Source organism: Puma concolor, chromosome B4, assembly GCF_028749965.1.
Source record: "Puma concolor isolate L17-30 chromosome B4, mPumCon1.1.hap2, whole genome shotgun sequence".
Classification (NCBI taxonomy): Eukaryota; Metazoa; Chordata; class Mammalia; order Carnivora; family Felidae; genus Puma; species Puma concolor.
Genome location: NC_141673.1, coordinates 4,539,524 through 4,561,560, shown reverse-complemented (window position 1 = coordinate 4,561,560; position 22,037 = coordinate 4,539,524). Strand labels below are relative to the sequence as shown.

Genomic DNA, 22,037 nt, shown 5'->3' with positions numbered 1-22,037 from the left:
CGCTCCTCCCGGCGACGGTTTCCTAGCAGCTGGGCGCCTGCGCCGCGCGTCGTTCCAGTGCCCGCGGAGGGAGGTGCTGCGCCCCGAGCACGGGCGCGCTTGCGCAGTAACTAGACGCGGGCGTTTCTTTCCTTCCTTTTTATAGAGTTGGTTGGGGGGAGGGGGGGAGGTTGGAGTTGTAAAATGGCGGCTTGGAGCATATTCGGCGCCGTTCCCCCGGCGGTCTCTGGCTGAGCGGCGGCTCTCCCTCACTGCCGAACACAGAGAGGCGAGGCGAGGCCCCTAGAGGACATGGTGTTTGAGACCCGGGGCTTGCTGACCACCAAGTCTTTCGAGAACCTCGGCGCACCGGAAGCGACCAGGCGCGCCCAACCGGGCGAGCAGCGGCCGCTCCAGACCCGAGGCCCGCGCGGCTGCAACCTCGCACCTGCTCGCTGTCGCGCACCCGGCTTTCGGCGCACCCACACCCCAGCGAGTGCCGCGGCGGCCGCCTGGGAGGTAAGAGGAGGGCGGGCAGCGTGGCAGGAGAAGGAGCCGCGCCTGGGGAGAGGCGCCGGGGTCACGGTACGGGACTCGGCCTGGAAGGGGGAGCTGGGCTGCGGGTCCCAGGCCTGGGGAGGCGGAGGCAGCCGGGGTCCGGGTGCGGGAGTCGGAGCTGGAAGGGGAACCCTGGGCAGGAAGCCGGGGTCCAGATCCGGGATTCGGACCCGGAAGGAGGACCCTGGGCTGGAGCCGGGGTGAGAGGCCCGGGCTTGGGGTGGAGGAAGCTGGGGTCCGGGCGCGGGACTCGGATCTGGAAGGAGAAGCCGGGATAAGGGGTCCGGGCCGTGGGGTGGTGGGGTCAGCCGGGGAGGGTGGGGCGGGACGATCCCAGCGGCGCGTAGTCGGGTGCTGTTGGTGAAGCCGGGCGCCGGACCGACCTGTCGGGGCTGCGGCGCCCAACTTGGGTGAGGCGGCCCCGGCGGAGGCCGGAGCGCGCAGGGACCATCCTGATCCGGCCACCCTTCCTAGCCGTTCCCCTCGGTACTTCTTCCTTCTTGGCCAGCTCGCCGCCCTCTCCTCGCTCCCGACACTACCTCTGCCTCGGCTTCACTTTCTTAGTGCAATCCCGGGCTATCGATCGGCTCTTTTACTCTGTTCCCTTAAGAAGCAATTTTGAGACTTCGTTTTCCCCTGGCATTTCAGTCTCCGGGGTCTGCCCTCTTGTTTTTTGTTGTTGTTTTTTTCCTCGGTCACATATGGGCAAATGCGTTTTCATCTTAGGGTACCCTGGTGTTGACTAAAGTTCAGCCCCAAGGATGAGGCAGCACTTGGTAGCAGAGACCGCATAACTCTCCGGCGCAAATAATAGCTTTTTCCCAATTACGAAAACTCTCAATTTGCTATGACAGTGTTTCCTACCTAGGAATCCTTTCAAAAGCTGGTACCTTTTTAACCACAAGCCCAAACGTTTTCTAAATCCTTTTTTTTTTTTTTAAACAGATTTTATTTTTAAGTAAACTACACCCAAAGTGGGGCTGAAACCAACAACCCTGAGATCAAGAGTCCCTGGCTCTACTGGCTCAGTCAGCCAGGTGCCCCTAAATTTTTAGTAATAGCCGGGACATAAAACTCCTTAGGTGCTAGGCCTTGTTCTGAGTACTTAACAGAGACTTCCGTTCCCCCCCCCTTCTTTTTGCATAAAAAGAAAATTTATTAACTGAAGCATCGTGCTTTGAAATAAAATATGGATTTGCTAAAATATATTTTAAAGCCTGGCTCATAATTGAAGTCTTTTTTTCCACACTGTACTTTGTACATTTTGAAGAAAAAAAAATAGTATTTTTTATAGCTTTTGCTTCTAACAAAATTTGTTTCTTTAATAAGATGCATTAAGCCCTTCCTCTGTTCCGGGCACTGTGCTAAACTAACTTTTTTTCTTTTTTTTTTTTATTTTTTTTGAGACAGAGACTGAGCATGAGCAGGGGAGAGGCACAGAGAGAGGGAGACACAGAATCTGAAACGGGCTCCAGGCTCTGAGCTGTCAGCACACAGCCCGATGCGGGGCTCGAACTCACAGACCGTGAGATCATGACCTCAGCCGAAGTCGGACGCTTAACCGACTGAGCCACCCGGGCACCCCTAAACTAACTTTTTTCTTGATCTTACTTCACCACACCTGCCTTGTCTACAGATGAGGAGGCCAAGTCACAACAGTTAAATAACTTGCCAAAGGTCTAGCAAGAAAATGGCAGAACTGAGATGCCGGCATCTTGTAGCATTTTCCGAAATCCGTAGTGCCCCGGGTCACTGATTGAGCGCTTCTGGAATACCTCCTAGAAGATGGACAGGTTCGGGGCATTTGGAGGGGGTCAGTAAACACAGCGAAGATCCCTGCCCTGTGGCGAGGTCACAGATTCAATAAATAGGGTAGGATATGGACGCAGCTGTGTTCATTTTGGTTTTTACTCTGCTGGTTGTCTCCTCACTTGTGGGTGTGCGTTAGATGCTGAAATTTTACTATGGTTTTTGCACTTTCAGCGTCACCCTTTTTTGCCTTAATCACTTACAGTTACGGCAAAAGCGACTATTTCAACTTCTCCCCTCTTCTGCCCTCTGGTGGAGGTGTTACTTACTGAGTAGGAAAAGAATCCCAGCAGAGACCTGGCCTCTGAACCTTTGGAGTTCAGTAAGATCATGTCTGAAAGTACCTTGATTGTTTGAATAACAAAGATTAATGGCAAAACTTAACGAGGTATTTGGTGGGGGGAGACCTTAAAAAAGGATTTGCAGGTAATGGCTGGGTCTCATATTTCATGTGTTAGCAACTTGGGCTTTAAAACCATTTATTCTATAATCAGGAAAGAAAGCATGTACGTACTTGTAAAAGAGAAGTTTAGATATTATTAAGATATTGTTAAAAGCTGAAAATCCCCTATGTAATGACTCCACAGGGGGCCAGAGTTTGGAATGTCAACATTTGAATTTTATTGTGTAGGTAGTAAAGAGAAATAGGCCGGGTGTAAATGTGTATCTTAATGACCATGAAATTCTAGGAACTGACTCTGGTAGGTTGTGGTGTTGAGTAAAATGAGTGGGGAAAGACCTTCAGAAAGGAGTCTAGACAGGTTTCAGGGACCCTGAATGAACTGGTGAATTCCAGGCAAGGCGGGTAGCACGGGAAATGGACTTTGCTTGGTCCATTTAGCTGGTGAGTTAGAGAACGAGCCAGTTCAGCACTCACGATGGAGCTCTCTGTTGAGTGTTCTGGTATTTTTGTTTTTTATAGTAAACAACATATGTTAGGATCAGAAAACATTGCAAATTTTAAGGGATGGTTTCAAGTACCCTCTCTGGTTAGCTGCTTGTGTCCGCTGCAGAGATAATACTGTTGCCCCCCGCCTCATAACAGTGGCTTTAGAGTTGAGCTGATGTCTTATTCTTGAAGGGTTATACGTAAAATTTCAGAATGTTAACACATCGATATTAATTACATTTTGAACTTTTAAATGATATTCTAGCTTAGCAGTATACAGATTGGGGTAATTAAATGTTCAGTCTCGGGAAATTTATTTCTGTCAATTGTCTGTAGCCTAAAGAAAGGTACTCATGCTGTGAAGGTATTTCCACTGCCTTATTAAAATTCTTGTCTAAGGATGAGCTTCTTTACTGAATCATCTTTAAGAGAATTTGAAGTGTTTAAAATGTTTTGCCTGTAGCAAGACTGTGATTATAATTTGCATAGAATAAATTAATCACTTGTTGATTACGTATACAGTACTTCAGATTTTTAAAAATCAGTGTTATAGTGTTTTTTCAAACGGAGCTGGTTTAGCATTGTTTAAAATTCTTCGTAAAAATTCTTTAAAAATTCGTTGTAAGGAATTACATCTTGATCCAGAAAAGTAAACTTTTCACTTCTTTCACTTTTAACGTAGGGTTGAAACAATGGCCAAAAGAATTGCTGAGAAGGAATTGACCGACAGGAACTGGGATCAAGAAGACGAAGCAGAGGAGGTAAGATCTTTCCCCAAGAACGATTCCCTGCTGCTTCTAAATTTAAATTCATTTTGGGATTCCTTGGGCAGATTTGGTAGGAAAATCAAAAGGCCTTTTTAGGGGCGCCTGGGTGGCTCCATCAGTTAAGCAGCTGACTTCAGCTCAGGTCATGATCTCACGGTTCATGGGTTCGAGCCCCACGTCGGGCTCTGTGCTGACAGCTCAGGGCCTGGAGGCCTGCTTCGGATGCTGTGTCTCCCTCTCTCTCTGCCCCTCCCCCGTTCATGTTCCATCTCTCTGTGTCCCAAAAATAAATAAACATTAAAAAAAAATTTTTATTAAAAAAAAAAAAAAAGGCCTTTTAAAGAACAGCCGGAACAGGAAATAGTATGGTTTCTTATGATCTGTACTTAGTATAGAAATTTATTTATTACATTTGGCTGTCTTTTTCCCACTAGTTCCCGTTCCTGAAATATTCTGCACCTTTGTAGAAGCACCTTCCTGAATTTCATATACTTGCTGCATTCTAAACTCATAGTTTTAGTCAAGCCTGAAGGGTGAGTAAGTGATCTGGTCGTGAACTTAGCATCGCGCCCGAACGTGAGAAGTGGTACTACGCCACGTGACTTCTCCGTCTGCCGCACCCGTAATTTGAGATTTCTGATTGGGGTCACCTCCCTTACCCTAATGCTTCTTGGAGGCCTGTCTTACTTCATGTTCGCACAGATCTGAGACCCCCACCCCCGCCCCCACCCCCACAACAATGAAGTAGAATTTGGATGGCCTAGTTTCTTTCCTCACAAAATAAAAATGGTCTTCCCTCAGAAATATTTCCTTTTCTCTCTTACAAAGAATAGAAATAACAGCTGCATTTTTAGTGCCTTGTCAGCAGTTTGATGCTCCCAGGCCAATAGAATGGTGCTAAGTTTAAAAAAAAGAGGAAGAAGTAGAAATCTGCAAAACTGTTTCCAAGCTTATTCTAAAACTGTCTTCTTGCTGAATCTGTCTTGTCGTATGAACATTTTTTCCTTTACAAATACATGTATTCCTATGTTTAGGGAAACCAAAATCACAAGTTTATTAATATTACGACAAGGTTTTTAACATTTCTAACTGACTTGGTGCTTTTTAACCAGGTCTTTGGTAACTCAGGTTTTTTCCAGATCTTCTGCCGAGTTTCATTCTGGGCCTAGTAAGATTTAAGACTGCGGCATAATGATTTGCTTTGATGCTAAGATATTTCAGGTATGAAAGGACCTCCATTTGGATTGAATCTAATGAGTCTGAAAGGGCATTCCATTTGTTTGGGGACAAATGCAACCAAATAGTCCCGTCTGTAAGCATGGAGGTCTCTTTAACCTTACCTGAGATAACTATGGATGACATCTTCTTACAGAAAGTATTTCATGCCAGCCCTACAGGGTAAAAGAAGGGTTGAAATAAACCCAAAGATATTCAGCTAACTTCTGATTATGGACGAGGTACTTTAGCTCCTGGGAGAGCGGTAGCTTCCAAGCAGGGGCCCTGAGGAGTCCCGGGTACATCAGTGGGCTTTTGGGTGATGGACAAATGGGCAAGGTTTCTCCTAAAAATGGGATGCACAGGTGATAAAAATAAAATGTGTTTTTGGAAACCGAAGTAGTAACGTACTAGATTTGGGCATTTGGGTTTTAGAACTGGCTCCACCACCGTTAACTGTTGATGATCTTTAAGGTAACTGTTGGCTTTTGAAGAATAGATTTTGCTTCTTAAAAGTGGATTTTTATTCTAAGATACATGTCTTTAAATATATTTAAAATTTGAAGAACCAGTTCTGAATGGTTTTCTACCAAACTTTTGATGGTCTTGGTCTTAGCAAAACTTTTTCTGTGTGTGCTCCTCGCCGGGTTGTATGCAAAGCCTGGATTTGCATAGATCCTGGGAGACTTCTTTCTTTTCCTTTTTTTTTTTTTTTTTTTTTTTTTTTTGAGAGAGAGCACACTAGCAGGGGAGAGGCAGAGGGAGAGAGAGAATCGTAAGCAGGTTCCATGCCCCTCACGGAGCCCAGCCCAGCACGCAGCCCATTTTGGGGGCTTGATCTGGATCCCAGAACGGGCCTGGAACTCATGTACCGTGAATCATGACCTGAGCCGAAATCAAGAGTCAGATGTTTGAGCCACCTAGGCGCCTCGTTCTGGGAGATTTCTGATTCATCTAAGTAGCTTTGGGATTCACGATGTAGACAACAGACATAGACTTTATTTTAATCTGCCCTCTCCTTACTTTGTTATCAGTATTAACAGTATGTTAAAACCAGATGTGAAGATAAGTTTGGTTAGGCTTTTTTGTTCATTTCTTTTTTGGGGCCTCATCTCACTGCTGTTTAATTTGTACATCTGCAGGTGGGAACATTCTCAGTGGCCAGTGAGGAAGTCTTGAAGAATAGAGCCATAAAGAAAGCAAAGCGTAGAAATGTTGGATTTGAAGTGAGTGTTTTCTTACCGCCCTTGGCATTAAACGCTAATCTGACTCCTGAGTTGCAGAGCATTTCTACCTGTGGGAGCCGTCAGATCGATAAATGCTTTTTAAAATGCTAACTCCACTTGTGAAAATCCTTGATGTAGACTACGGGAGATGGACGACAAGAAGCGTGAGATCTGTACCTGACCGAGTTGCAGAAATCCAGTGTCGATCCTGTAGACGCGATTCCAGCCGAACGGCAGTAAGGAGAGGAAGAGACACATGGAACGATACAAACAGAAGTAGTGGCAGGTGGCGTAGGGAAGGGAAACGCAAGGTGTCCTCGGAGTCCTGCTGCATCCTGGCATCGAGGGGAGGGTCAGGGGGAGTCCTTTAGCTCTGAAAGAAGCATGGCAGGTGCGGGTTTTCTTCCCAGTATAGTAGGTTACAGTGTTTTCCTTCCTGTGTTCACAAGGATAAAAGATGAACTGTAACTTGTGAATGGAAATCACGTGGTCCGTATTCAGCAGTCACTCCCACGTTTAACTAGTCTTCCCCGGTACAATTCCCAGCCCTCAGATACCTTCCAGATACCTGAGTGCTGACTCGGTGGCCCAGACATCTGTTGTCAGGCTCGAGAAGCTGCTTTGAACATCCGGGGTGGCAGCTTTGGAATGAATCTGCTCCCCTGCACCTTCCGTGGTGACTCTGTTCAGTTTTGTTATTCCAAGTTTTCACTGATCCGATTTCATTCTTAAAGACTGGTGACCGGTCAAACCTAGGTATCAAGCCTAGTGAAGTTTGATGGCTCTTCCTCGGAGAGGGGGCAGCAGGAGGGAAGGACAACTTAATTGTGGAGGAAGTGATCGGTTCAGTTGGGGAAATGTGTTCTAAGAGCCTGGGGTACATTGAGGTGAAGTTCTAGAAGACCACTAGGTCTGTGGGCGGCTTCCTGGAACAGGAGGTGCAGCTGTGAGAGTCCTCACCACGCAGGAGGTTGAAACCAGGGAGGGTGGCTGAGAGTGGCAGCTCACGGTGTAGACAGAAACCAGAGGAAGACCGCCTCAGGGAGGGATGGCCCGGCTGTCAGATGAGGGACAGTGAAGAAGTACAAGCCGTGTCCACCACAGTCCAGACTGGGCCAGAGGGAAGGGGGTTGGGGCCCTCTGGCTGCTAAAGGAAATAAAAGACACACATAATTTCGACTATAACTTGCAGCGTCAGGTTTCCATCAGAGCTTGTATATTAGAGAAATTAACAGTTATATCATCTGCTTAAGTGCTGAAATGTGACTTTTCCTATATACAGTTGACTGTTGACAGTACGGGTTTGAATTGCATTTATACGCAGATTTATTATTTTTTTGATGAGGGAGGATGTTGGCGTCCCTAACCCCCGGTTGTTCCCATGTCAACTGTCCTGGATTGTTGTGCTGAGCACTAGCGATTCATTGGTGGGTGAAGACAGGAGTGAGTAAAATATCCGTGCCTGGTGGGCCTTACGTCCTAACGATGGAAGAGACACACAATATATGATTTTAGTTTTCCTCTAAGTGCCATGGAGAAAAATCAAAGTACGTGAGGGAGATTGACAGACACGGGTGTGAGCCCCAGTGGGTTACCTCTTTCACTTGTACTCTCATTTTTCTGAATGACTCCATTCCTTCGTTTAGAAGCCAGTGGTTCTTGAATTTTTGTGATGGCTCTAGAGCCAATGTACTGTCAGCAGTCTCTAAAATAACTATCAGTATCCTCTGGTTTTTAAATCTCATGCAAAGTAAAAGGCTCTGAGGAGCTACTCACAGCTTTTTATGCTTTGTCCATGGAATCTTATAAAATGATAGCACTCTGTGTGGTGTCTTCGGGATATTGATTCATTAAAAATCAAATTTATAGTGTCAGAACCGAAGAACTATATTTATTACATGCATTGAAATTTATGCAAGTTAAGGCTTTGCTTTTGTTTTTGTTTTCTGGGTTTTTCTGGCCTAATTTTATTGCCACAGTTGTATCCATGGTCAGTAACCATGTGAAATCCTATGTTTATGATTGAAACTTTTTGAACGATTTTTTAAAATTTTGCAATAATATTAGGCTAACTGGCCCATTTAGAAAATGAAGAGTTTCTAGTGTAAGCAATTTTTTGTGAGCTCATGATTCTAATTCGTTTGTGCGTGAACTTAAGGTTGGTGCACTCCCGTGGATGTTCTGAGCATATGTATTTTTTTTTTTTTTCAACATTTATTTATTTTTGGGACACAGAGAGACAGAGCATGAATGGGGGAGGGGCAGAGAGAGAGGGAGACACAGAATCGGAAACAGGCTCCAGGCTCTGAGCCATCAGCCCAGAGCCTGACGCGGGGCTCGAACTCCCGGACCGCGAGATCGTGACCTGGCTGAAGTCGGACGCTTAACCGACTGCGCCACCCAGGCGCCCCTGAGCATATGTATTTGAGAGTATTTCCTAGAGCCTCCCTTGGATCCTTGATCCAAAAAGCAGACCATCCCCTGCTGCGGTAGAACCACTGTTTTGAACGGGAGGGAAATAGTAACTTCAGTCAAGCACTGTAAACTGAGGAACGTGTCTCCAAAAGTTTCCAGGGGCAGAGAGCAGTGTTAGAAGTTCATAGGCGTGCCAGATGTTTCCAGAGCATCTCAGGTTAGAGAGGTGAGAGAGCCAGCCACAGTGGGTTGAAAGTGCTAGAAAGACCCTGCTACTTACTGGAAGTCGCCTGTGGATTTCTCAACTAAGGGAAAGTCTAGATCTGAGAGTCAACTTCACCAGTTCCCAGAGACTAAAGGCTGCAGAAGGGCTTAGGAGATTACAGGTAAGTGGGTAAAGCACTTGGAGTTCACCTGACTTGATGTTTCTACAGCATCCTTGGGCTAATGGTCTTTTTGATTGCATAGTACGTGAAAAATGGTTCGTTAGGGATTCGTTGTATTGAAATATTTGCTTTTAGTTACAGTTCTGAGGCTGCGTACACAGCTTTATCGCGTGAGGCTTTTTTGTCTTCTATTTCCTAAATCTATGTTTAAAAACAAATCTCACTGTAAATTGGGAGTGTCCTTCAGGGCTGTCTCAGGAAGGCAGCTTTGGAGGGCAGAGCTGTGTCATCAGGAGGAAAATCTGCCTCATTTCCAGCTTGTGCTGGCAGTTTTCCTTTAATGCTGCTGCCCTAAGGATTCTAGGTGCTGTTGAGCCAAGATAATACTGTTACTTACTTAGTTATAAAAGAGAGTTATCTAATGTGTGCTCTTTCTTTGTATTTCAGTCTGATAGCGGAGGGGCCTTTAAAGGTTTTAAAGGTTTGGTCGTACCATCTGGAGGAGGAGGGTTTTCTGGATTTGGTAACGGTGCCGGAGGGAAGCCTCTGGAAGGACTGTCTAACGGAAGCAGCATAACTAGTGCCCCTCCCTTCTCCAGTGCCAGGGCAGCCGGCGAGACCAAGGCAGCCTTTGGTGAGTAGGTTCCCCTCCCCCTGGTCACATCTGGGTAAAGACCATCTGAAAAGCAACTCTGCAAAGATACTTTTCTTGTACTTATCCTGGGTCCTGGGACTAAACGAGCAGAAACAGGGTGATACCGAAAGGGATGCAAATTAGATATCGGCTATTTGCAGAGGAAGTGAATACAGCAGAAGCTTTTGAGCCAGGATAGACCAAGGTTCTGTTCTCAGTTCTGCTGGTTGCCGGCTCTGTGACCCTGGTAAAGTCCCTTAGCCTGTGAGCGTCTAGATCTTCAACTGTGAAATTGAGAGTGACTCTCGGAATTGACCTGAGGGTCAAAGGAGAAGAGGACGCTCTCAGTGGACCCTCTGTAAAGACCTGCCTTCCCGTCTCCTCATTCGTTCTGTGGGGGCCGAGGTCTTTCTGTGTGGTGCGCGCCCCCCGGGAACCTAGGGGGTCCTCCAGCCTAGATTGGTTTCGCCCGGCGTGTATTGATTGCCTGATCTGTTCTGAGAGAGTTGGTCAAGAGCTCTCGGGATCAGTGACAGAGAATGGAATCCTGCGCTGCGGTCTTCGGTTTTCAGAAGTGACCCTGGCTGGTTGGATTGTACTTCGCTAGGTATTTTAAGTGTGGCCCGTTGGGTGTTAATTAGGCGGAGTGTTCGGTGTGATGAAGCTAGCGCTCCCTGTTAAGATTTTAACTGCACGAGTATGTGCTCATCCCAAGGCGTTGGGGGTTAAGCTTTCCCCTGACCGTTGTGACAGTTCTCGGGGAAGGCAGGCATCAGGCATCCTTTTGAAAGAAAAGACCATTTTAAACCTTTAGAGGTTTAATTGACGCGAGCCCCGTTTTTGTACAAAGTTTGATTTTTGTGATCACTGCTTCCTAAATGTCAGACGTGCACACGCTTCTTGAACTGTCACAAAACTAGGGTACGGTAAAAGAAAATACGAAGGCAGTGCAGCATAAAAATCTGGGGGATAGAATCCAGTCAGCCTCTCAGTAAACTCTTCAAACTTTAATTTCCTATAGGATCTGTTGCCACAAATGGTCCTACCTCCTTGGTCGATAAAAAGATTTTAAATCCCAAAACTAACGGTGACAGCCAGCAGCCCTCTTCCTCCGGCCTCCCCTCTAGCACGGCCTGCCCCAGGAACGCCTATCACAAGCAGCTGGCTGCCTTAAACTGCTCGGTGCGGGACTGGATCGTGAAGCACGTGAACACAAACCCGCTCTGCGACCTGACGCCCATCTTCAAAGACTACGAGAAATACCTGGCAGGGATCGAGCAGCAGCTCGGGAGCAGCGGCAGCTGCAGGGATTCCGAAGGCGACTCCGACAAGACGCCCGGCGCCACCCCGTCTCCCTCCCTCTTTGGGTCAACGAAGTCACAGCAGGAGTCAACATTTTTGTTTCATGGCGGCAAAACCGAGGACACGTCCGAAAAGAAGACGGAGGCGGATCCTGAAAAGAAAGCGGACCCGTCGGCGGGAGCAGCAGGTGCCTCGTTTCACTTTAGCAAGAAGATCGAGAGTTCTGCCTTGGGCTCCTTAAACTCTGGCCCCCTGACTGGGTTTTCATTCTCTTCTGGAAACTCCGGTTTATTTGGCAAAGATATTAGCCAGAATAAACCGGTCTCTTCACCGTTCGCCACAAAGACGCTGGAGGTACAAGCCGACGGCGGCAGCAACGAACGCAAAGGTAATGACAAAGTTCCAGGCCGTCCTCGCGAGTCGGCTCCGGGTGTGTCCAAGTTGGTGTGTAGTGGCACGAGCGTAGGTGTGTGTTTCGGACGGATCTGGATTCACACTGTGACTGTCATTTCCTAGGTGCGATCCCGGACAAAGTTGGCCAGCTGTTTCTGAGTCTGTTTTCCCTACTTGTAAAATGGAGTAAGACCGTTTTTGTAGAGTTTATTGTAAGGATTAAGAATACAAAGGTAAAAGTGAGGAACATATAGATACCTGGCACGATGACTTTGAAAATTATGAAACGCGTGGCTTTACATGTAAAAAATTAAGTGAGTGGCGCCTGGGTGGCTCAGTTGGTTAAGTGCCCGAGTCTTGATTTCAGCTCAGGTCATGATCACAGGGTCGTGGGATCAAACCCCACGTTGGGCTCTGTGCTGAGCGTGGAGCCTGCTTAGGATTCTCCCTCCCCCTCCCTCCCCTCTCTTCCCCCCTCCCCCCTTCCCCCTCCCCCCTCCCCCCTCCCCTCTCCCCCTCTCCCCCTCTCCCCTCTCCCCCTCTCCCCCTCTCCCCTCTCCTCTCTTCTCTCCTCCCCTCTTCTCTCTCCACCTCTCTCCTCTCTCTTTCTCTCCCTCTCCCCTGCTCATGCTCTCTCTAAAATAAAAATTAAGTGAATTAACTTCGTTTGACAATTGTGTCTTATTGAAAGAACTGGTCATAGGGGCGCCTGGGTGACTCAGTTGAGCGTCCGACTTCGGCTCAACTCATGATCTCGCAGTTCGTGAGTTCAAGCTCTGCGTCCGGCTCTGTGCTGACAGCTCGGAGCCTGGAGCCTGCTTCCAATTCTGTGTCTCCCTCTCTCTGCCCCTTCCCCGCTCATGCTCTGTCTCTCTCTCTCACAGATGAATAAATGTTAAAAAATATTTTAAAAAACTGGTCATAAACATCTATGGGATTTCTCGTGTTTAGGTTTTTATAATTATAGGGGAGGTCACATGGCAGAAAAGTGCTCTACTATAAATAAAACAGGTAGACTCTTGTTAGCCATGGGGAACAAATTGACGGGGTTTTCCCTGGATGTGTCTGGGTTGCAGCCGCCTTTCCAGAAGTTTCCACCTTGTGTAGTATCAGTGTCCCCAGTCAGCCTTCCCTCCCTCTTTTCTTAGCTCTTTGAGGAGAGGGGTTCGCGTCCCAATCGCTTGTCTTCACGTGGTGACTGTGAACAGCCCACACGTGTGAAGATACTTCTTCGTAAGCAGTTAAAAAGTATACGTCTCAGGAGATGTTAACTTCGTGAGAGGGAGAAAGAAAGGAACCCGCGGTGGCCGGTTTGCCACCAAATGTTCCGTGTCCCTCCTCCCTGGAGCGAGACTGCCCGTACCCCTCTGGGTGGCCTGGCCTGGCCGTCAGGTGCGCCCTCAGGCACCGGCTGCCCCGTGCACAGCATAGGATGGAGACCGCCCCTTCCCTTCCCCTGCCCTGAACGGGACCAGTGGGCCCGGGGCAGTGGCAGAGCCTGTGGGAGGGATGTGGAAGTGAGGGTGCCTGCGTCTCCGGGTGCTTGAGGTGCTTGGCGCATTGGAAGGACTAAGCTTGCTAAAATACCGGGATGCCTGGGGCCTGCCCTGGAGAACCTAACTCCAGACTACCTTCCTTCTGAGAGAGAGGGTGCAAGCCAGGGGAGGGGCAGAGGGAGAGAGAATCCCAAGCAGGCTCCACGCTTGGCGCGAGCCTGACGTGGGGCTCCACTCATGACGGTGAGCTCGTGACCTGCGTGGACACCAGGAGTCGGGCGCTTAACGGACAGAGCCCCCCAGGGGCCCCCCAGGACTGCCTTCTTAAAATTTAAATCTTGTCTTTGAATTGTTTGAGCACCAGAATTGTTGCTGTTTAATTTATTGAGTTTCCTGAGACTGTCTTTCTCCAGAGGATGTTACTTGCATCCCATAGTGACTTCAATCTCCCCTGTGCCTGGGGCCCTGGGCTCAGTCAGGGAGGGGACCCTTGGGACCCGAGCCCCAAGCGGTGTGGCAGTTCAGGCAAAGCTTGCTTACACACGGGGGTGGTTTCTCTGACAAGTCCTGTAAACAAGTTTATCTTCCTTATCTTTGGCCGTTGCTCAGATCGATTATTCCTTAGCTCCTTAGCAGGAGCATTTGGGGGGGAAGGGTGAACCCCATCTGACATTCTTCTTCTCTAGTGGGGTAATCTTGAGTATGTGTGGGTGTTGATTGGTTATTTTCCTGTTAAAATTTGGGCACTGAATCGTGTCGATAACTTTTCATTCCAAGGCCTTCTACAAATTGACATCTAGAAGAGAGAAGTAGGGTCCTGTTAAAAATTGTTCTCATTTTTCAGAAAACCGTTAAAATCCAGCGAGTCCTCCCGCTCCCCCACGCCCAGTTAGACGCGTGCTTTCGATTTCTACATCGGCTTACGTAGGATTTTTAGGTTGAGGATGGGTGGTGGTGCGGGGATAGACAGCTTCTTCGGTTACATCGTTAAGCGTTCGATTTGAATTTTACTGAGTTGGTCTTGTTTTTATAAAAGGCGGAGATGAAGAAGAGAATGACGAGCCACCCAAAGTAGTAGTTACTGAAGTGAAAGAAGAAGATGCGTTTTACTCCAAAAAGTAAGCGGGAGTCCTGGGAGTGCGTTCGGTGAGCATGTCTTCGGAGACGTGGGAGGAAGGAGGGGGCCCACGGAACGCGCCGAGCATCCCGTCCCGGGGTCAGGCTGCGCTTGCCCTTTGAACTGGACAAGGAAGAATTCTTGACCTGTGTGTTTACAACAAGCTGATTCTGTAAATTTCCTGTGGGCGTATCCTACTCTTTGTTATTTTTCTTTTCTGCCTTTTTTTTTTTTTTTTAAGAGGGCAAGACAGCGAGTGGGGGAGGGGCAGAGAGTGAACCCCAAGCAGGCTCCGCCGCAGAACCCGACGCAGGGCTCGATCCCACGAACTGTGAGATCGCGACCTGAACCAAAGTGGGACACTTAACTGACTGAGTCACCCCAGTGCTCCTCTTCTCTCCTGCTTTTTAAAGTGCTTTAGAGATAGGTTTTTCCGTGACCCACCTGCCCCATCTCCGCTTGGGCTTCTCTCCTTCTCTGCCCCTCCTCCTTCCTGCACAAAGTCACCTCGTCACTGATTCCAGATTTGGTTTTACTCCCACTGTTCCTCAGGCGGCCTCCTATCTTCATGGGGACATGGCTGGCCTTTGTGGCTTTTCTCAGCCAGCAAGTTGTGCACAGTGACCATCCCTTGGTCTTTCCCCCAGTGATGAGAGTTGTCCCGGGTTTTTTTGTTTGTTTTTATATGAGAGCTGTTGCTTTCAGAAGAAAGATCAGAGGAAATTTTGAATTCTCTCATCCCAGTGAGATGAAATCAGTGCTTTTTGATAAAGATATTTACAGAATACTTATTTGTGCCATTTTAGAAGCTTCCCTACATGTGTTTTTCTAAGTAACAAAAATTCCAGACTGAGTTTCATAACAGGTCACCATATCCTATGGAATCCCCAAGTGTTATATCTGAGAACTTTCAAGAATCCAACAATTCCTTTTGCTTATTCTTAATTACACAGATGATACAAAGGGGTGATCCTGACCTGAGATTCTTTGCTAACTGGAACAAATCAAAGGAGCAGGCAGTGGTTTGGGTTTGTTTATTAACAACCTAAGGAGACGTGGGACACGGCAGGCTGGGGAGGCATTTGATTACATTACTGATAGTTCAGCCTTGCTTAAGAATGTTTTCCAAGATTTCAGCATTTGGTAGACCCAAAATTGAAGGAGTCCAGAAGAAACTTAAAAAATAAATAGGAAGAGAGATGGGAGCAGAGTGTCCTGCATTTATTCCTGTCCTTAAAGGACCCGGTCAACCTCTTGAGCTCGGGGCCAGAGGAGCACGGCAGAGACCTGTGGGCTGCTTAGCTGTGATTTTAATTGAACTGAGAAAAGTGTCCATTTTATTTTTTTATTTTTTTATTTTTTTTTTTTTTTAAATTTTTTTTTTCAACGTTTATTTATTTTTGGGACAGAGAGAGACAGAGCATGAACGGGGGAGGGGCAGAGAGAGAGGGAGACACAGAATCGGAAACAGGCTCCAGGCTCTGAGCCATCAGCCCAGAGCCTGACGCGGGGCTCGAACTCACGGACCGCGAGATCGTGACCTGGCTGAAGTCGGACGCTTAACCGACTGCGCCACCCAGGCGCCCCGAAAAGTGTCCATTTTAAAAGTGTCATTTTAAAAGTTGTATGTGACCCACTGGGTTATTTTTTTAGGAGCTAGTGGCAATTTTATTTTTCTTTCAGAGAGAGCAGGTATATGTGTGCATGGGGGAGAGGAGCAAAGAGAGAGAGAGAGAATCCCAAGCAGGTTCCGTGCCCCGTGACCTGAACTGAAATCAAGAGTCGGACGCTCAGCTGACAGCCAGCCAGGCGCCCCATGAGCCACTATTTTAAGAATTATTATTATTTTAAAATTAGGGAGGGGTTCTACAGTATCTAACCAGTTTGCTTGTTCTGGTTTGTGCCCAGACCCAGCTTGAATCAGTCAAGGATTCATCCCGAAGCTTCCTCTGCTCGTTTAATGCGGGTCTTTCCACACAATGTGAACAGTGGTGGTCAGAAAACTTGTGACTTGGTTTGTCTTTGGAATATCTGATGATGCCTATTTGTCCCCATAGGTGTAAACTATTTTACAAGAAAGACAATGAATTTAAAGAGAAAGGTGTGGGTACTTTGCATTTAAAACCTACAACAAATCAGAAGACACAGCTTTTAGTGCGGGCAGACACCAATTTAGGTGGGTATCTCTTTTTTCAAGTGGCCCAAGTCCTCATAACCACATGGTGTAAAAGACTTCCCCTCGCTCACTGCAGTCCTCTAGGTCGAGTATATTGCTGTGTTTGGGGTCGGAATAGCAGTCGTTCAAACCAAATGCATCCTGTATTTACTGACTATTTACAGATTTAATTAAGTGACAATGTGTAAGGAGATATAGGTGTGTTAAAAACTGTAGCCAAGAAGTCACCAAAATGGTTTTCGTTTTAATTTGTGTTAGAAATGTAACCAAGCAGCTATCGATAAAGTGGATGGTTTAATAAACACAGAAGGGAGTTAACCGTTCGAAGGAATCTGGTTTATGTAGGCAAAAAACTTGAACGTGCTGCAGTCCATCCTTCACCCCACACCCAGCTTCGCCCTCAGAACAGCCCGCCGGAGGGAGGACGGGGCAGGTCTGAGAGGAAGTGGTGGGTAGCTCTGGGCCCTGCCAGCCTGGATACAGAAACTTCCCTGTGGCTTTTTTTCCCTGAAGGCTTGATGCATGGGTGACACCATCATGGTACTAGTGGGTCCCCCCCCCCCCACCCAACCGCCCCACTACCCATCCGGGAGCCATGCTTGCCTCGGACAGAGGTTTCTTTGCTGACCATTCTGCCTTTATTCCAATGACCTCGTGAAGGCTCCGGGTCGTGCCAAAGTGTTCTTCCTTTCATGTAAGAACGGACGCCTCTCAGCAGGGCCTGGCTGCTGCAACGGAGGCCGGGGATGTGGGCAGGAGCGGGGTGGAAGGCGGTTTCCCCGCAGCAGGGCCAGGGCCTGCCAGAGTCCTCGTGGTCCTCTTGGAGGGACGCCGTGCTGGCATGTGCACCAGGGAACCAGTGCCCTTTCCCGTGACCTCCCTGATGGCCCCCCGCGTTAGATCGGTTAAGTTGAAGAGGGCTTCTGGATTGAATGTTTTCGCATATTAAAGCTGTAGTCTCCCGACACGGGGTCTGTGTGATTTTGATGTACCTTCTCCTTTGCTTAAATGCAGGCAACATACTGCTGAATGTCCTGATCCCGCCCAATATGCCGTGCACCCGAACGGGGAAAAACAACGTACTTATTGTGTGTGTCCCAAACCCACCCATCGATGAGAAGAACGCCACCGTCCCGGTCACCATGTTAATCCGGGTAAAAACAGGTGAGGACGCAGATGAGCTGCACAAAATTTTACTGGAGAAAAAGGACGCCTGAACGCCCTCCCTCTGCGGAGTCGCTGCCGAGCTGCTGCCCCCCCTCCCCCGCCCTCCGCGTAGTCAGCCCGCCGCGGACGGTAACTTAGAACTTTGTGAGGAAGATGAATGTGGCCAATAAAACCTGCAAATGTTAAGCGTCAAGAAACCGTATTCTCCCTTCTTAACAACTGTCTGATGTGTAAAATACGTTTGAATGAGATTTTTTGGAAGATTTTTAATGTTCATTTATCAAACTGACCGCAAGTGATTTCTTAATAGACTAAAATCAGGGTATCGATTAGACTTCCCAAAGGCTGTTCCGATCCACGGGTTTTGGGGTGCACTGCTGCGGCCTGCAAGGCGTGCCGGCAACCCCTGCGTCCAGGAGGAAACTTGCCTGTGGCATTCTCTCTGGTGGGCTTGCCTGATTTGGGAGGACAGCACCCTTTCCAAATGAATCTCGCTACCACGCCGTGACAGAGGCGTTTTTCCTTTGCCGCATCGTCTTGTTTTAAAGCTGAATCTTGACCACCAAATGTTCCCCCTCCGCATTAGAGGCTTTAGCTTATCATTTGCAGACATCGGCCTTTTAGCCCTGTGGCCTGTTTTACCTGATTCAGGAACTGCTTTTTCATTTTCAAAGGAAACGAGTTTGTTCTTTGGTTTTCTGGATGGGGTTTTGTAGTGGCATTCCTGAGGTGCTGTTACCAGTGCGTCCCCTACAGACAGAATGGGGGGTGGTCAGGAATGAGGGTCTAAAAGCACAAATTTGGTAGCTTATAGTTGATAGACCATAGACCGCAAAACCTGGGGGAAAAAAATTAAGTTAAAGTTCGAGCACGGTGCAAAAAAGAAAGTGAATCTGTCCTAGTTCATTTGTACCGTGATGAACCCTGGGGATCTCAGAGCTTTTACTACACATGAGCCATGTAAGTTCACCAGGAAGGTCATGGAATTGAAATCGTGTGTGCAAATGTTGCCTTTAACTTTAGACAGAAGTATATTATTCTGCATTTGATAAGTTTCCATTGACTTTTTTAAGAGTAAGATACTCGGCGTGTCCATTTGGAAGGGAGCCATGGTTGTGCATGAGAAGATCCCGTCACTTCGCCACCGCTGTTGGGTCGCTAATCCTAGCCTTCTGGGAAGACTCTGGGCACATGAATTAGATGCAGTTTTTAATGTTTAAATGTCCACTTTCATTCCTCGTTAGTCATTTAATGATCTTGTTTTTAAAGGCTCAGGGTCCGTGCCTGAGGGCTCACGTTTGTATATTCTGATCTTCAGCGCATAGAATGTTTTCTGACTTAGGAAAGAACAGTCATGATAACTGTAGATACTACAGTTGCTTTTTTAAAAAAGAAGCTATAAGTTTTAGATATAAGGGGGGCAGGGAAACCGTTTTATGATCAACCGTGTTAAACACTTGAAGTGTGGTAGTTGGCCCAACATTTATCATGAGATTCTTGTACTTGTTTTCTGGTTCTGCTGAGAGAATTTGGCCCCCGCGTGTATGTGACTCTGGACAAATACACAGAGAGGTGCTTACACTTTGTGAGACGTAGTCAGACTCTCACCTGGGACAACAGGGAGGGCGTGGCCACTTCTGTTGCATTTTCCTTTTAGAAAGAGTACGTGGGTGAGTTTCTGTTACCGGCGACTGTGGTAAGCGGGTGGCTGACACCGTTTCCGCGTCATTGGTCCTGTTCCCTCACCTGAGGTTTATCCAGCCGTTGGAAGGACGAGGACATGTGGGGCCCCGTGTGTCCTACGTTGGTGTCACGTGCTCCCGTGGTCCCCAGGCACCTTCAGGAGCGCCTCGGTGGCAGTAGCCTCGGCCTGTCCGGTGGGACGTTTGCCAGAAATGGCCCGAAAACATCAGAATTGGGCCACCTCTCAACCCCCCTGGAAAAATAGCTCATATCTCTTTGAAGTAGTGGCTTCACTATGTGTGGCTTTCTCTTTTCCTAACATTCCCGGCAAACTTGCTGCTACAGCTGTCACTGTGAAAGTGATCATTACAGGGGCAGATGTGACATGTGCGCCATCACTCACAACGTGCTATTTCCTCCGTGTCCCTTGTGCGTTAGGAACTTTGGCCTCCACTTTAATTATGTGCTAATAGAAAAGAGCGTGAGTGTGTGTGGATTTTACTGTAAAGTCTAAGTGCTTATATGTTACTCGGGGGCGGGGCCCCCCAGAGAGCTCACCCCCCACTGTACTAATAGCTCAGTTCCACCCCTTGGCTTTAGTTAGAATTATTTTTAACAAAATAACTAGAAATTTGGCTTTAAAGTGTCTGATGTAGATGGAAATTTTTGTATTTAGTTGAAGGATCTGTGATGTGTATCATCTGCGTGGCCCGAAGGATCACCTTTGATCCTAACCGTGCTGCGTCATACTGAGTGTCCCAGTGGCCTTTTTTTTTCTTTTTTTCTTTTTTTTTTTTTTTCCAACTGGTGCCTGTCCCATCTCCTCTGGAGCATTCCCCAGTAAGCAAAAACTTGGGCGTTGTGCTGTCTTCTTTTTAGAATTACGGGCTGGAAACGTGTGTCCCGTTTTTAAAGCAGTGTGTAGATTGTGTTTTCTACGGAAGGACAAGTCTGGCCATTTGTTAAACTGATTTTCTTGACAAGGATTATTGTTGTACAATTTCAGTTCTACATTATAGTTTTGATAAGCTGCATGCCAAAAAAGATCTACCTGTTCCGGGGTAGAGAAAAAACAATTCACCTTACCATCAGAGTTCAGAACAAGTTGTCACTGAGCCTTTTTTTGGTTTAGTTTTAAAGTTTAAACAGGTTGTTTGCTTTTTGAGCATTCGTCAGTTACTCTTTACTTCGGAGCAGTCAGGACGCGAGCGCGGGCGTTTGAAGGCTTTGCAGACCAAGTGGCTCACTCCCCAATCCCCGGGTACTTGTGCTCGCTCTGGAAGTGAGAATGTGTGGTAGGACCTGATGTGTCCCGTGGTACCAGCAGGTGGCCGGGAGCAGCCCATCCAGGCCGCACTCTACACACTGGTACGTTCTTGGCCAGAGGCCATCGTGCTGAGGACCGTGGACTCTGCCGATGCAGGTGCAGTTGTAACAGCTGTAAAACTTGTTAGCAATCAGTTGGATAAGATGTTTGCTTCCTATGTCACATAGGAAATTGTTTTCTAAAACTAAAATACTTGAATTGTCAGACAATGTAATCTCGATTTGTATTAGTTTTTGAGGAAGTGTAATATCCATGAAATGTGAATAAATGGAAAGTAAACAAAGTCACAGTGTTTGACGCTTTTATGCTCCTGTGATGTTCCTGGTGTCGACACAAGTCAAGCGGACCAGAGGGAGGAGAGGTGTGGGGAGGCAGCGCCCAGAAGCCCCCAGGTCGCAGGAAGATCTGGAGGTGAGGACAGACCTACCCATCGGCCCCCGTGCGTGCAGGTGAGGCCCCTTCCAAGCCACCGGAGTTCGCCGTGTCGGATTCGTGTTTTCACAAATGAGCATTGCGGCGGGGACGGTGGATGGTCACCGGCCACCATGGGAAGCACTGCGCTGGGCGCGCTGTCCTCTGCATCCAGTGCCCGGGCCGACCTCCCGGACGGCCCTGCGGTGGGTTTTGCAAAGCCAGGGGTTTGGGCAGGTGAGTGTGTTTCTTCCACGTAAGTGAGCGGAGCTGGCATCTGTGTCCGGGTCGTCTGTCAGAAATCTGAACCCTCCTAAGGATATTTTAAGACTAAGGACCAAAATGATCAAGAAAAAAATACACTGAGGTTATAGAATTTGAAATTTTCAGCGATTTGGCAAACCGCTCTCGAGGTGTTCACAGATTAAACTGCAGTAGTCGTTAGGATACTGCTGTGTCGTCGGTCCGGGGCTGACTCCGCACCAGGCTGTACCGGAGGCGTCACCTGGGTCGGTACTGGGAGGACCGACCTCCCCGTCAAAGTAGCACTCCCAAGCTGCAAAGGTCCAATGGGTGCCATCCGAGCGACACAAGAGGGTCGCTTTCTGAGGTCCTTTCTGAGGAGGGAGCCTGTCCCGGAAATGCACCAGCCCTACTGTAGGCGCTCAGGACGGCTGGGTGAGAACAGGGTTCTCAAAAGGGTAACACCTGGGAACTTGTTCAAACTGCAGACCCCGGGGCCCCTCCCCCCAGACCTGCCGGAATCGGAGCCTGGGGATGGATTTTGCTGTGTCTATTGAGAAATTCACACCTGGAAGTGCAGGATTCAGTCGGTGTTGGTACAGGCGCAGAGACGTGCAACAGTCACCACTCGTTCTGGAACGTTTCATCGCTAACCATCTGGGTTTCCTCCGGTGGATAGGCTCAAGCGTGAGAACTCCTGGGCTGTCTCCCTCGTGCTCCCTTAGGACTTTGGTTTAAAGATAACCTAGGAGATGCCCTTGGGGCACATTTCAGCAGGGGGACGGCCGGGACTCTGTCGACAGGAACTCTGGCAGCCTCTTCACACGCGTGTCCCCACCCTCTG

The 22,037-nt window shown here is 48.0% G+C and overlaps 1 protein-coding gene across 2 annotated transcripts; it reads left to right on the top strand.

Annotated features, from left to right (window-relative positions):
* The first annotated feature begins 128 nt into the window (after positions 1-128).
* NUP50 (nucleoporin 50) lies at positions 129-20,822 on the top strand. 2 transcript variants are annotated; one of them, XM_086712035.1, is made up of 8 exons: positions 129-564; positions 3,918-3,996; positions 6,360-6,443; positions 9,692-9,878; positions 10,900-11,568; positions 14,106-14,187; positions 16,244-16,362; positions 17,377-20,822. In XM_086712035.1, the coding sequence occupies exons 2-8, from the start codon at positions 3,928-3,930 to the stop codon at positions 17,577-17,579; spliced, it is 1,413 nt and encodes a 470-aa protein (XP_086568161.1). In that variant the 5' UTR covers positions 129-564; positions 3,918-3,927; the 3' UTR covers positions 17,580-20,822. The 2 variants fall into 2 exon arrangements, with proteins under 2 accessions (XP_086568161.1, XP_025782440.1); XM_025926655.2 differs by having other exon boundaries at positions 130-498.
* Positions 20,823-22,037: the final 1,215 nt, after the last annotated feature.

Excerpts from the sequence above, each read along its gene's own strand:
- NUP50 (XM_086712035.1), top strand. The coding sequence starts at position 3,928 with ATGGCCAAAAGAATTGCTGAGAAGGAATTGACCGACAGGAACTGGGAT. Across the intron at positions 3,997-6,359 it reads AAGAAGACGAAGCAGAGGAG|GTGGGAACATTCTCAGTGGC; the intron begins GTAAGATCTTTC and ends GTACATCTGCAG. Across the intron at positions 11,569-14,105 it reads CGGCAGCAACGAACGCAAAG|GCGGAGATGAAGAAGAGAAT; the intron begins GTAATGACAAAG and ends TTTTTATAAAAG.